The sequence below is a fragment of the Pogoniulus pusillus genome, chromosome 6, assembly GCF_015220805.1.
Source record: "Pogoniulus pusillus isolate bPogPus1 chromosome 6, bPogPus1.pri, whole genome shotgun sequence".
Lineage (NCBI taxonomy): Eukaryota > Metazoa > Chordata > Aves > Piciformes > Lybiidae > Pogoniulus > Pogoniulus pusillus.
In genome coordinates, this window is record NC_087269.1 from 44,683,403 (window position 1) to 44,698,531 (window position 15,129).

A 15,129-nucleotide genomic window follows, 5' to 3' on the forward strand; every position below is an offset into this window, starting at 1 on the left:
TCCAAAAAGCTATTACAGACCAGAAACTAAACCCAGCATTTTGGGCATGTCGCAAGACTACTCTATTTCACAGACTTCCCAAGTGAAGAACCCACAAAAAGTAAAAGCAGTTCCTAAGACAAGTTCATTAGCTGGATGAGGGCTCCTTACCCCTACGAAGGAAAATCTACATCCACAGCACCATTACTTACAGATTCCTGCATGGGGTGACTGAGAGGTTTGTCGAGAGCTGCCATGCTGCTTGGCATGTCTGGGGGATGTGAAAGCTGTGGCCCATGCATGAAGTCATTCATAGACGTGCCACCAGGATTCCCGTGCGGGAAGTCAAAATTTCCATGACCTTGATAACTGTTGCCTAAAAGAGAAACAGATGTGATATGAATTAACCCCCCCTGCTTTCCAATATTGATCTGTCAGAGTACCCTGTAAAGGCTGCGTGGCGTGGCATCCTCCCTGCACAGCACAGGGCGACTGCAACGCTGAATGTGACAACACCGCGCTCCCTTCCCACTCTGTTGCTGAACCTAGTAGGAGAAATAGGGAGGAAAAAATGGCACCCAGCTTTCAAATCCTGGCTGCTGTGGGAACTAACTGAAAGCTGATGAGGTTCTGAAAAAACACTGTCATGTCACCAAGCAGACTTAACCAAGTTGAGAAGTGAAAGGAACATGCAATTCTATGGAATATTTGCATCTGGAAGTATGTCAGTGCAACTGAAACTGACTGCTCTAGTTCACACTTATTTATAGGACACCTGTGTTATTTATGCCTGTGCTGCTGTGGCCTCTGTAAAACTGTAGCACTGCTTCAGTTTGTGATTAAGCCAAATGACACAATATCCAGAAGATGCCACAGCACCAGTCTGTAACATAACATCTATATTACCTCTTCTTCAGCAGTATAAACAGACAACTTCTATTAAGACAGTGCAGGAGAGGTCATCATGTCTCATTTGGCTTTGTGATGTAATAATTTTCCCAACAAAACAAAATTCACTTGACTGTCTGGAATAAATCATCTGGATTCCTCTCCTCTACACACATCTTACCATCGAGCAACAATCCCAGAGTTCTCAGCTGCTCTGCAGGACAAGCACTGCATGACCACTGTCAGTATGTTTTGATTGTCCCACTTCAGGCCAGTGACATTCACTTGAACTCTAAACAAGCAGGAATCTAACTTCCCATATTTTTTTGTCCAGATTTCTCTGAATGCTTCCAACTGCGACACCAACTCTGCTGGCTCATTTGCCGTGAACAGCAAAAACTGCACTTAAGCCACTCAGCTATTTCATAGAAGTATCTGAACTGGATGATACTGAGCTCTGAAATAACAGAATAGCTTTGTAGCTTGCTGGGAAAGATGTCTGACAGCTGAAGTCAAGAAGGATGTTTGACAAACTGAAGTAGCTGCTTCATTTGGTCTTTAGCACAGCTTCACAAGCAGAACTTTAAGCTCATAGGAATAGAAGTTATTAGCCATGTAAGAGTATTTCTCAAAGAAGTCAAGACTTTGATCTATCACACAAATGCTGCAGAGCCTTACTAATTCTCATTTTGTTAATCTGAAAACTGGAAGAGTATCACAGAATATAGCTGTTTTTTTCTTGCTTCTCAGAAAAGATTAATAGCAGGGAGTTGGAAAAAAGTCTTGTATTATTGACTCTTGTTGTATTTGCAAATTAAACTTCAGTATGCTATTGTCAAACCCAACTAAACAAATACAAACCACAGCAGTAGTACTACTACTTTGCTCTGGTGTACTGGTCATCAGATAGCAGTATTCAGTTTTAAATACAGTTTGAGTGCACATATTGATGCACTGCATTGATGAAGATGCAAGGCAGCCCAGGGAGTTACAGCCATGCAGTAGCATGTCCTTCTCAAAGAGTTATGCCACGTAGAATCAACCAGGCTGAAAAAGACCTCCAAGATTGTCTAGTTCAACCCACATGAGAGTGAATCTGTACAAGCCACAAGCTGCCAGCTTTGCCAGGAGTTTGATGTGGCAGACAGTGTCAAAGGCCTTGCTGAAGTCCAGGTAGACTCCATCCACAGCCAAGGGACAGACCTGTAAAGACATTTAGGATAATCTGGTGCTTTGCACTGACATGCCTATTACAGAGAAAATATTGTGGGTTCCTCCTGCTTGATGAGTCAGGGCTCCAAGAAGCAATGACTACCTCTGCTATAGCATCCACAGAGAAGACAGGGAAGTAACAGCCTAAGCAGCAACTGTTACAAAACCCCTAAGCCCCACTTTATGTGACTACTCTGTCCATTCCTGATTATGAGCTAGAGATGAGATGAAGAAAAAATGGCTCTGATCTCATGCTCTGACTGCACTTCATTCCTACAACAGGAGTGAAAAATTTGTGATTCAGTGCTCTTGGCTTTGTTACAGTAATCATTCATCTGTTTGAAAACCTAAAAAGCTTCATCATCTGTCATCAGTTTTGCAGTTATTGGAGCAAATTAACCATACTTTGCATGCAATCTATCCTTTCCTTCAAACGCCTGAAAAAAGCACATATATCACCTTGTAATCAATTTGGAGATTCTGATGCTGTGAACAGTTGGTCTTTTCCCAGAGCTGAACTGAGTCATACCATACTACACACAGAAGAAACTGTGTGTTCATACTTTGAGAATTGTCAGTATAATTGAGTTACTTCCAAGATACCTTTGAAAATGTATCTCTACTGCCTGTGTTTAGCTGCCTGTTTCTCAATCTGGCAGCATAGGAGTAGAGGAACTCAAGAGTAGTTTTCTAATGCAAAGGTTTCTGCAAAGCAGTTAAAACACATGACAAGCCATCCACTTTCTTGCTGGCCTGCCAAACGTCACCCATCAGGCCACAAATTAAAGGTGCGCAAGTGGCAGTGTTAATGTGTGAGGTGCTCTGCTTTGTAACTTCTGTGGCACAAGGAGCCTTCATTTGAATGAGAGTGGAGCAGAAGGAAAATGGACAGAAAAAATGAGGGTATATGTGTACTGCAGTTTGTTGATTCAGGAAGAGCTGCAAAGCAATAAGCCATTAGGGTTTACTGCAGAATTGCAGCCATACAGCTTGCTTTCCTTACGCATCTCTCAGAAGATGCACTGACATACTTGAATCACAAAGTCCACTGAACCTCTGACTTCTGGGTGCAGAGATCTGTTAAACTAACCTTGGTTACCATAGTCAGTGGAGTTGTTGCCTCCTGGAGGAGGGGGAAGAGATGGGTAAGGTGATGGGCCAGGACCCAAAGCTGCAATCATCTCCATCACATTTGGCATGATCATCTGGCTTGGACTCATAGTCTTAAATCTTTTTGAGGGAATGCCATCTGGGTCATCTTTGATGTGAATATCTGACTTTATAGGGACTGGCCTCCAACTGCACGTCGGGTCAATGGTAACTTCTTCAAACTCCGAGCTGTAAAACAGCATGAAGATTTCAGGGTGTTAATTCATTTGTTTGGTTTTGTTTTTCTCAATCAATGCTGCTGAAGTTTCCCTAAGAGGCTGCATGGTAACAGATGTTCTGAAGTACTCCAGTATAACACAAGCTCGAGACCTTTCACTCCTCAAGCGTGTGCTGGAAGCAAGTGTTTTAAAAAAGCAACTCTGAGAACACATTTCTGTGTTTATCCACACAATGAAATCCAAACATATCTTTGTGGTCTGCCACATGTGAATCAGAGGGAGTACTTGCAAATAAGACACAGCATTTAATCCTCCATTCTCACTCTGCTTCATTGGTGAAGCTACCATCATGAGATACTCCATGTAAGATCTATTAATCAGATGGAAACTGCTCCACCAGAGCCATGAAATACAACATTCAAGCTCAATCATCAAGACCTACTTTGGAGTGACTATCTCAGTACTCATTAATTTATGTCCTAGTTGCTTAGTTTTGGGTATCAGGAAACAAGTAAGTTCACTTACTTTTGTATAGCATTCAGAATACCCCACATGTACTGGTCAACCTCCAAGCCCTCCAGCAGAGCAGTTTTACTAGAAGGAAAAAAAACAAAGCTCACATTATAATCGTGCTACAGGTGTAAAAGAGGGATGGAACAAGGTTAGCAATGAAGCCAGCAGATTGGGATCCACCACCATATGATCTGTAACACGTAATTTAGAGATGATGTGGCGCAAACAGTTTTAGTTCTCTATCTGCATTACCAGGATAATAGTACTGTACATGAAGCAGATAAGACACATCTACTTGTGTGCATCATCCACAAGCTGTTTATCTCCTTTCAATTTTTTTTGGTGAAATATAATGTGAATTTGAAGGCCTTTCAAATACAGCAGAGCTCTCCTGTGAATATCAGTTAGCACCTTTATTTTTCCAAATGGATCTTTTTGGAGGGACTACACAGCAGTACGGCTTCAAAGCAACTACATATTACAGCTATTTACTTAAGGTAGCACAGATGGGAACAGAACAAAAGAAGACCAGAAATTGTTTCATTTGTAGGTACTTAGATATGAATGCAGGTGCTCAGGCTCAGAGAAACAGGACAAAGTTTTTGGCCTGGATGTATGATTACATCAATTAAGATGCAAGACATCCAACTTTTGTGATACTTTCAGCCTGACTTAGAGCACAGAAAAGATTCAGGTGGTTTAAAGGAAGCACCTGCATATTAGCGTGCTTATCAGTCATGAAGAGTCACCAGAAGAAGTTCATCTCAAACCTGCAGCATCCACAGAAGCAGAGTGGACAGCTGCCACTCCTGTTCATACCAACTGGTGCAGAACTAGAAGCTTCCAGAGATAAAGTACAAGTTGCTATAGATGCAGCTGCTTGAGCAAAAGAGCTCTGGCTCCTCAGCTGAGACTGAAACAAGCTTGGAATTCTGTGGACTGAGCACAGTAGCTCACAGACACTTGAACTGGCCTGCAGGCATTCTGTCATTACTTCTGCTCAGTAAAATGCTAAGAACAGACAGTCTGTAGCTACTTCAAAGCTTTTTGTTCCATTTCTTCTACAGTATACTAGTTCTCTGGTCAAAACGTAAGGCTGAAAGCATGCCAAAGTATCCCTCTTTTGTTTCAAGCAACTATTCCTAAGTCTTGCTCCACAGAAATATTTTGCCTTTTTTAAAATCAGTCTTATTCTGGACTAGAATCCTTCCTGACTTCTGCTTTCACCGCAGTTTGCACTTTTTGACTTGAACTTTGGAGAATCCAATTTAATTTCCTACCTAATTACTGGGAAATGGTGCAGTCTCCAAAATTTTCCCTTCTTCTTGAACACTGCAGTTAACTACTTATCTATGTAACTAAAAGCACAGTGCAGAAGACAATTATTTGGCATCCTCACTTGGTGTCCAGGATGGATGCTGAACATTTTAGTGTCTACATATTTGAAGTCCAGTAACTTGGCATTACAACATTAAAATGATTTAAAAAGTAACTCCAGAGTAGACTATCCACTCTTCTGCCATGACATGTTGTCTGGTAGCTGCTTATACTTTATAATTTAGGGGAAGACAAATTCCCAGTTTTTGTAGATACTTGTCTTACCAATGCACATACTTGAGCTTATTTTGGACTCTAAATAACCTGTTGATACCCTGTACCAGAAGCTCACAGATTATGTATTTTGTGAACAAGTATTTCTTCTTGTCTCCTCCTAAATTTCTAATAACCCAGGGTGTTCCCTCAATTTATGGAATACTGCAAAAATTCTTGTTGGGCTTTGTGCTGTTAGGTAGATGCAATATATACACCTTACTTCCTATTTCCTCCTTCTGCCTTCCATAACCTTAAATATGACCTGAATTTGGTCAAACAGTGTAAAACTGCATTCCATGTAGTATGGTTGCACTTACTTGCACACCGGACACCTCCAAGTTCCTCTTTCACAGTTCAGTTGCAAGTAAGATTCCAGATCAAAGCACTAGGTACCAGAAAGAAGCAAAGAGGAAGAAGAAAAACAAAACAAAACAAAACAGAGTATTAAAATTAAATCAAGGAAAAATACTATACAATACTGTATTCACTGGATCAGTTGGCCAAAAGCAAAACTGCCAAGAGAAAAGCCTGAAAACTAAACGAAACAGTTTACTTTCTCCCTCAACACTAAGTATACACACATATGAATCCATTTCATGAGGCTCTCTCACATGGTCACCAGCCTAAAGGTACTGTTAAACACATGGATGAGAGAATACTGCTAGGCCACTGGCATCTACTCACTTGTACATGCTTGCAATCGTGACCCCTTGCTGGGAGCTGAATCCTCCGGAATGTGATCGGACACTTCAGAGAGACTTTAATGGCAGTTTGCTCTACTCCGTCTTCCCCATTTAGTGTCGCGTTGCCAGAGGAAGCTGCTACGCTGCTGAAGTTCCTCTTGACTGTTTAGGATGAAAGTATGTGCATGTGTGAGAAAACACAAATTGTACTGTAAATTCCAACGTATAGAGCTGGAAGATCAACACCTCAACCTTTCAGGGAGAATTTACCCATGTAGGCATAATTCTGTGTAATTTAAAGTAATCTCCTGAAGAGACAAAGCATCACACACATGTATATCAGCTATACCCTCACCCAAAGAAGTGTCATACAAGCACTTCAGTCAGCTCTGAATAAATTAATCTTTCCACATGGAGCTTTTAGGTAAGTCAACAACTATGAGGGAAAAGGCAGAGAGATTCTCCTGGAATCAGAGAGTCCTTATTGGAAACTAAGCTTGTCTCCTTGATACTTTGCCCCCACCCAAATAGTCCTCAGCTTTGAGGACAGCAAGGGTTCAATGCACATGATGTGCTGGAAACTCTTAACCAATGCTTTAGGTATTCAATAAGCAAGCAAATCTTGTATAGAAATATGACAAGTGAACACAGGCATTCTGGAAAGTGATCACCCACACAAAATGCAAACTCACTCTTAGTGATACAATGCTCTGCTGGCAGGAGGCGTTTCTTTAGTAGACCTTGAAGTACCGAGCGAACCGATGGCCGATGTACTAACTGCAGCACGAACAAGTGTGACTGAAAGAAAACGCACTGCGTTACCAGGAGAACCAAACCATGCCACGGGAAATACACTGCTCAACACTGCTGCATTCTTCTCTGGGACACGTGGCTTCCCTAAGAGCCTGATGCTAAACTGTGACAGGTGGTTCTGCTCTGCCGCTCACACGCACTCCTTCAGGGACACTGCATGCTCTGCAGTATGTTGTTCTGTGCTCCAGGTGCCTCTCTTTAAAAAAAGCCAAGTATTTTCTGCATTTTCTCTCTCCTCAATATTGAGAATACATAGGGGCTGATGGATTCATCTCTGACATCAGGGTTTATTTTTAAAAGCCTAGCCTACCTGCCTGTCCTCAGACTACATCAGAAGTTTAAAAACCAATTTGCTACTGATGTGTCTGGAACTAACTGAATCTTATTTCCCCAATATAGAGCTCACTGTGGATTCATGGGATGCTGCCCCTGCTCTTAGCCACAAGAGAAATGACTTGCAGAGAAACATCAGTGTGAAGTAAAACAGGTAGGTGGCTTCCTGTCAAAGTGCCTTGCACTGCAACCTTGGGAGAGGCAGCAGCTTGCTTTCTTGTCAGTGACAACAGGACAAGCAAAAGCTCAAACTGTGTGTATGTGCTAGTCTGCATTAAAAATACAGTACTCCTCCCTGAGAGTAACTAGACCATGGAAAAGGAGAAAGTGGAAAGTTGCATAGTCTTCAGTGTATTACAGAATGTGAGTTTTCCATCTGAAAAATCATCACCAGTGATTTTGGTGTTGATGTTCTCATGTCAAAACACACACAGCTTAATACTGTAAGTAAATGGAATTAGTACTGACCAACAGTTTGCATCACTGTAATGCACTTCAGCCACCACATTACGTGTGCACACACTAAACAGGCAGGAGATCAAACTCCCTTCCCTCCTCTCTAGACCACAAGCCTTTTCAGAGACATTGGAGTGACACCACTACATTCTGCAATAATGCAATGCCAAAGATGTCCGTATTAGCATTCTGAATGTGCCAACATCATCAACCAACCACCTTACCAGAAGAATGCAGGGGAAAATATGAGAGTAAGGCTCCTCCAGCTAAGGCAACATTTGCAAACTGTGCTAAATGGCAAACTCAGCACTGACAGCTGCAGCCATGAGCTCGCTGTACTTACACAACAGCACGCTGTGACTGTAATTTGAATCGTGTTTCTTCCTGGCTGGCAGACATGCTTTAAGTGCAGAGGTTTATGAGATGTCTTGTTGTCGCCACGTTCGATGGTAAGTGGGGTTGCATTAACGCTGACCTGGACCGAAGCTGGCCAGTTTGTGTTCATTTGTCTGTCTTCATGGTGGTAGCACTTGAACTGTAATTCCAAGTCAGACCTGTACAACAACCAATAAATCTTCCTTTAAACTTTGCTTTCACACTGCAGAGGGAATTCGCTGTGGCACTTGGAATGCTTTTTCTTTATAAATCATACTATTTTTGATAGAATTACTGCCAGTAAAGCATTTAATACACTTTCCTCATAAAAACCCTTAACAGAAGCAGTTTAGGATGCATCCATGCAACAAGGCCACAAAGTTGTTCATGTTTTACACTTAGAAAGGACTTCCAGGGGAACATCCCAAACCACTTTGTAAAACTAGACCATGTAACGACCCTGCAGTATGAAAAATGTTAACATCTGGTATGTCTTTCCTGTGTGTTAGGAGGTAAGAATGAGAAAATGATATGCTGCAGTGGGTTGAGCTGGAAGACTCTGGATTCTTCACTACTTCAGAGCATTTTAAAAAGCATTTGAATGAATGCCTGTCAGATACAATACAGGTACAGCTAACCCAGCCTTTGAACAGGTCTATCAGCTAAGGTAAGATGACCACTGTACCTTGCCCCATCTGGTTTCTGTGATTGCAAATTAACAAAACTGTGGATTAGATATACCCAATTCAGAGCTCCTTTCAGAGCAAAAATTCTTCCCATCTCTCCAACAATAACTTCCACACACTATTTAGCTCCTCAAATACTAGTTTTATAACACCTCCAAAAAAGGAAGAGGCTGAGTGGGTGGTGCCTATGACTTCAGTTTCATCCATGAATGTTAACCTTGTTTTAGGAATGAGTAACTTGAGAAATCTGAAAGAATATAAAGAACTGAAATGTCAGGATTCTGCTGTTTATGATGGCAATAGGTAGCCAGATGATTATCATTTATCATGCTTGAACAATCTAGGTGCACATTTCTTCATCTTGCTTGAAGGAAGACTGCCATGAGCAACAGCTCATTCAGCAGCTCATCACCTCAAGTGCCATTTTTCTTATCCAAAAGCAGAGATTTCAGCTCTGACTTAACATTGTCTTCTCTGGATGTCCAAACATCAAGATTTTGCACTGGATAAAAACATGGTTCTGGGGGTTTGTTTTCAGTAAGAATGGTACAGAATACAAATTATCTCAGCTTTCAACATAATCCATCTATATTACAGAATCACAGAATGATCGGGACCGCTACAGATCTTCTACTCCAATCCTCCAGTCTCCATGGGTTGTTGTTTTTGCTGTTGTGGTTGATTTTGAGTTTTTTTCCCCAGTATTTCATTAACACTTTTCTGAACATTTTCTCACAAGAAGCACTGAAGATTCTCACCTCATGAGAAAACACCACATTCACCCAGAAGGAAGCAAGTTGTGGTCCTTCTGGTATGGAAAACGATTAAGTGTGTTTCTGAGGCCTCTGAGCAGGCCTGTCGAATGTCACAGAGTGGTGACAGAGCTCAGGAGACTCTCATGTCCTTAGCATTTAGTGGGGCACTATTAATAACTGAGCAGTGCTAAGACTGAACCAGCTTCAAGGTGACATTTTCCCTGCCCTCAACCTTTCTGTTTCTTGTAGCCATGAAAATTTCCCATCAGGGAGAAAAACAGTTGCATGGCTATTCTTTATGTGAGTACATGTGAGAAGTTTGCTGGATATTTTAACTGGCAGACAAATACTCAGAATTGGCTTGATTCCACCATTCTCTATAAACCCAAAATCTAGCCACACGTGTGACTAATCCATTTTTCTGGAGTTCATCCAGCCCTAAGTTAAATGTAAAATTGCTTCATTACAGGACCGTCTGTTCTCCCCACTGCTTTGAAACAGCAGACCTGAGCAAAGTTTACCTATGAGCCTTCGTTAAAATAAGTTTGAATAAAGGCTATATGTTTGGTGAGCTAGGGAAGGGAGAAAGAAAGAACAGATATTAAGAAACAGCCTCATGCCTCAGTGCAGCACTATAAATCTACTGAATGAGCCAGCACAATCCCCAGTAGTGATTACTTATTAATAAGAACTGGCAAGTAACTGCCAAAACTCCCTCTGCTGCGAGTACTCCCTGATAATGCAACACAAGTAAGCAAGAACTGACCTCAAAGCTAGGTGTTAAGTATTGGATGTGGTCTGCCTGCAGTTTCCCTCCCTTTCAATCCTCATTCTATCTCAGAATGGACTCCTGCTGTTCTATCAACAGCAAGGACTCCTGCATGCCATATCAAGCCTCATCTTTAGAGCAAGTGCCTGTTCCTGGGGCAGGGAACTAAGTACACCTCTGCCCACCTCATGTCTTCCATACCGTGACGACAGAAATCTCAAACGGGTTTCAATGAATTATCACTCCCATTAAGGTCAGGAAGAAACTGTGAGACAGGCATAATAAGAAAATGTGCTTAAGATGCTGCATTTTGCTACACCTGTGAAACAACCAAACAACCTCCACACAAGATCCTGAGCAAATAACCAGCCTCTACAGTGCACAGACACAGGTTCAAACAATGCAATCAGCATCCAGGATAAACACCAAAATGCCTTCTGAGAAAAACAGGAGACAAAATTATCCCATGGTATTGGAAACAAGCAAACACAAAAATGAAGGCTCTGGCTGTCATTTGATCTAAAGCCCTTCCCTGAGCAAGACAGAATTCAGACATAACCTGGGATCCCTTACGCAGATCTATAATCAATGCGGCAAAGTGCAACTGCGAAAAGCTCTTCCTCTGTGCAGCAAGTGAAAACCATTAACCTCTGCATGTGGAAAGCTGTGCTCCTGTACTTCTGAGCCTGGCCTTACTTACATTTTAGGAAATGAGTGTGTAAAACTTGAAGGATTTAAGCCCTTGTCCTTCCAAATGATTTTACCAAGCCTCTAAATCAGGCCCTTCACTAGTGTGTTATTTTTCATTATCAAACACTCTGCACCAATTAATTTAAGCATAAACTGTAGCAGCCCTGCACAGTTATTACTGCAACTAACATTTCACAGGCAACAAAGTCTCCCAAATGGCAGTTGGTCCTGGTGCCATGTGAGCACATCCCACAGGCATTCCACCCAGGGCAGAAAGGATGGAAGAGTAGCAGTGACTTTTCGAACACCGCCTATGCTATCAGCAAGGAGGCAGAACACAGATCAGGAAGGACTTTAGGAAGTGTTGTCTCCCAGAGAGGCAGGTGAGAGTACCTGTGTGTACAAAGAGCACTTTTGCTTGTGTTCCCTGCAGAAGGGCTGATCTTACCTCCACATCAAGGTCTGATGGACAGTTGGCCGTAGGTGAAAGACGTGGTTACTGACTGCGAGGTTGTGCTCCAGCCGGAAGGGCTCCAGTACAACCCCGTCTCTCACAGGGAAGGTCAGGCGCAGCTCATCGTTGTGGTTGGCTGGGATCGAAGAGGGAGAGAAAGTGTGAACTTTCCCTTTAGCATCTGCAGTGCAATAACAATGTGTACGTTTACACACAATAGTAACAAACGGCACAGTGATCTGCTACTGGGTCATACACACAAAAGGGAAAATCATGAGTAACTACATCACCTAACCAATTCGAGTGGCACAGCTCAAATCAACAGCAATGGCAAAACAAAGTCTTCAGCTCTCCTACACTTAACATTAGGACCCTTAGTATTCTGGCCAAAACCAGAAATCAAGCATGGCAAGAATTTCTGGGGTTTACTACTGGAGAAGTTCTGTCTCCAGGCTTACACTGCTGGCAGAAGACTGGCAACAAATCACTTAGCTATGGCTAAGAGTAATAATGTTTATGTTTCCCACTTTGAACTGCATTACCCAATTAGTCCCAACAGATTCATCAGCTGAAACTATGAAGTGACCAAAGACACAGGTATTCAATTACAATCTGATCTCATAAAATGAAGTTTTGTGGTAACTCCCAGCTATTTTTATGAAGTCCAAATGCCTTTAAACACAGTGTTCCTGCCCAGGTAATATTGCAGGCCACCTTTGACTTAATTTTTCAGCTATCCTGAACTCCACACAACAGTTGAGAAGTGCTAATGCAGCAGCAGCTATTTTACAGAAAACATAAAGGTTATCCCAGTTCCCTAGTAAATGATATCTCCTATTGTTCATCAGTCACTTCAGAACCTTAAATGTCTTCTGCTAGTATGCAGCCAGAGAGATCTTGTTATTCCTGCCCTGTTTCCATCCAAATGTAGCTGTGATGTTGAGTGGCTCTGAAGGGAACATATATCAACTTCTGGCATACTACTAAATATTCTTAGGAAGTCTGCATGGATCACAATAGAGACACTGCCCCATATATTCACGTTTTATGCTGTTCTGCAGTGTTGTTCAATGAATGACTTTGCCCTTGAACAAAACAGACTGCAATCAAAGCTCACAGAATAAACAAGCCTACCAAGCACACCTCACACAACCCAAAATCAACTGTTTTATTCTCAGGAAGCATATAAAAGGAATGCCTCATGAGTAAAATTCTTACAAGTTTAACCTGGAATAACTTCTGTGACACTCTTTTCTAGGAGGCAATGGCAGACTTTTTCTTTCCTGTCCCACAGCTGGCTCTAGGGAACCTGCACCATGCATGCCACCTATGACAACTAAGCAGTCTGAGCCTCTCCCAGAACAGTAATTGGAGTTGGTTTCCAGACTCTGCAATGTATGTGGTAGAGAACAGAGCGACAATAAACGTCTGTGGGGGTGTTCTGTTTGCTACTCACTTGGAGGTGGTGGTAAAGCATTGATATTTGGTTTAATGTCAGGTGGGAATGGTGGTTTGACATCCTGGTTAGGTGACAGGTATGGAGGAATATTGCTCCCTGGAGTCATAGGTGGCGTGGGGTTTCCTGGAACAGGTGAATGAGGGTAATTTGCCACAGGTACAGGCCTTGATGGCTAGAAAATAAATAACATCATATTGTTATTGCAATAGGAAAATAAGAGTACTAAGTCTTGTGAACTGCACTGCTATCAAGCACCAAAGACTACAAACAAGGTAGGGAAGCCCCTGTGTCTCTGGAAGGACAAGAAAGCATGTGGCATCCCATGAGACCTCTGGGGAAGAGGCAGATTAGGCAAGCAAAGCAGGAACTGAAATTGCTGGCCAGCTGAATTCAGGCAGCAAGCAGACACAATCAGAACTGCCAACAAGGCTGCCCAGAGGTTCACCACATTCCTCTGAATGCTCTCTTTCCAAAAAGAAGCCACTCACTCCAGTTTTTCCACACCACCCCATCCCACTCAGCCCTTTGTACCTCTGGCTTCTCCCAAAATTGCCTCAGTTACACAGAAGCCTACATGAAAAACAAAACCCCATGACATCTAATGTCTGTGCTTCTTTTACTTCCATCTATCCACCCCTGTCAAACTTGTCTATTAAGAATGAAAGCTCTGGGTACCAGGGGATGTTTTTACTCTGTGTACCTACAATTTGATTCTGTTCTTAGTTTGCTGCTGAGTAAAACAAACTAAGAGAGAAAGGATAATTAAGTATAAACAGTAGCTCCAGTACTAAAATACCACCGGTTTTGGTTCTTGAACTTAAGGGGATGGCTGCACCTAACAGAATAAACAAATAACAATGACATGAAGGACACTGATGTTGAAGAAAACTGCAATTGTACAGCACTGTCTTGTGTACCCTAAGCATATACGTACACATGAGACTGTCAGAAGATGAAAATCTTTACAGATGGACAAAGTGGCAGGACTTCAAATCATTCTGTATCTAATGCTGTGCTGCCAGCCTAGGATACTCTAAAGTACCTTAAGAGCTGTATTCCGGAATTCTAAGCATTTACATTTCCAACCACCTTTGCTTTTTTTCTTCAACACATACAGTTACTACCTCCATAATCACTACAATCCAAAGGTTCACGTTCTGTCTCTGGCAAGCTAGAATTTTGCCTCTGGCCAGGATAATCTCCTTTCTTAATAAGGTCTCTTATTTTCTAATTGTTTCCAGGATGGTTGGTCTTTGAAAATACAAAACAGGGCATGCATTGGAAAGACACAGATTCCACCTTAAAATTATCCTGTAAACTAAAGAATTAAAACCCATTTAAAATAAACACAGGTAAAGTGTATGAAAAAATCTGTCACTTAAGAACTTCATAGAGTTCTGCTGCTGTTCAGTTTAGCATAAGTGACAGCACTGGAGTTAGAGTAGTTGAAGATCTGTCTCCTTCTGATGTTCTTCCTAGCAGTGAACTGCAAAAGCTGCTGTGATGCAACAGGTAGAATTCCCCTTCGAGCACCACAGTGGACAGCTCTGTTGCAGGCGAAAGAGTAAAGGAGTTTGTTTCCCCCCACCTTTTTTCCCCCAATGGTGGTTTCTGTGTAAATCGCACTGGAACAACTCCAACTGAACACCAATGTCCATCTGAAGATTCTTTCAGCCTACATTCCAAATCACAATGTAGTCTAGAGACTTCAACAGCTAATGGTTTGAGAGCAGGTCAGGCCTTCAGTGGTGTGTCCCCCCCAGTTTTGTACTCACTGGAGTATCTGTGTGCAAAATATTACTTTGGTGTGCATTCCAAAGATGTCAAACCTCAGCAGGCCCTCAGTACAAACTCAGTTTGTAGAATATGAAGTTCTCAAGATGCATCCATAAAACAGGCTTTAGGCAGCATTTTAACAATTCTAATTCTTGCCCAAAACAAGCAGCACAGAGGGAAAAGGAGGGAAAAAGGGGAGGGAGAGGCTGGAGAAAGTTCAAATATGAATTCTACAGCTGAAACAGCTTTTATGCTTAGGCTGACTTACTCCAGTAGTGACCACTGTAGGTCAGAAACTGGGATGCTGCAATGTGGAACTTGTTTATTACCAATCTCCCAGGTTGTGTTCTTGCAGGGTACCATCAAC

The 15,129-nt window shown here is 42.1% G+C and overlaps 1 protein-coding gene and 1 long non-coding RNA gene across 19 annotated transcripts in view; one reads left to right on the forward strand and one right to left on the reverse strand.

The window, feature by feature from the left end:
• Positions 1-8,386, forward strand: part of LOC135176375 (uncharacterized) — a 34,549-nt gene extending 26,163 nt beyond the window's left edge. Inside the window, exons 4-5 of one of the 2 annotated variants that reach the window (XR_010302618.1) lie at positions 7,409-7,496; positions 7,906-8,386. This is a non-coding gene — a long non-coding RNA (uncharacterized LOC135176375). Of the gene's footprint in view, positions 1-1,201; positions 1,745-7,408; positions 7,497-7,905 lie in introns of those variants that run through there. The other variant, XR_010302619.1, reaches the window with a different exon arrangement.
• ZMIZ1 (zinc finger MIZ-type containing 1) overlaps positions 1-15,129 on the reverse strand; it is a 359,852-nt gene that overhangs the window by 13,718 nt on the left and 331,005 nt on the right. For 15 of the 17 annotated variants that reach the window (XM_064145441.1, XM_064145438.1, XM_064145439.1 and 12 more), the window contains 9 exons: positions 12,984-13,158; positions 11,522-11,708; positions 8,142-8,352; positions 6,889-6,994; positions 6,198-6,358; positions 5,831-5,898; positions 3,933-4,001; positions 3,170-3,417; positions 192-355 (listed from right to left, as the gene is read on the reverse strand). In XM_064145441.1, the coding sequence (XP_064001511.1) occupies positions 192-355; positions 3,170-3,417; positions 3,933-4,001; positions 5,831-5,898; positions 6,198-6,358; positions 6,889-6,994; positions 8,142-8,352; positions 11,522-11,708; positions 12,984-13,158 (1,389 nt within the window). The remainder of the gene's footprint in view (positions 1-191; positions 356-3,169; positions 3,418-3,932; positions 4,002-5,830; positions 5,899-6,197; positions 6,359-6,888; positions 6,995-8,141; positions 8,353-11,521; positions 11,709-12,983; positions 13,159-15,129) is intronic. The other 2 variants (XM_064145454.1, XM_064145448.1) reach the window with 1 other exon arrangement.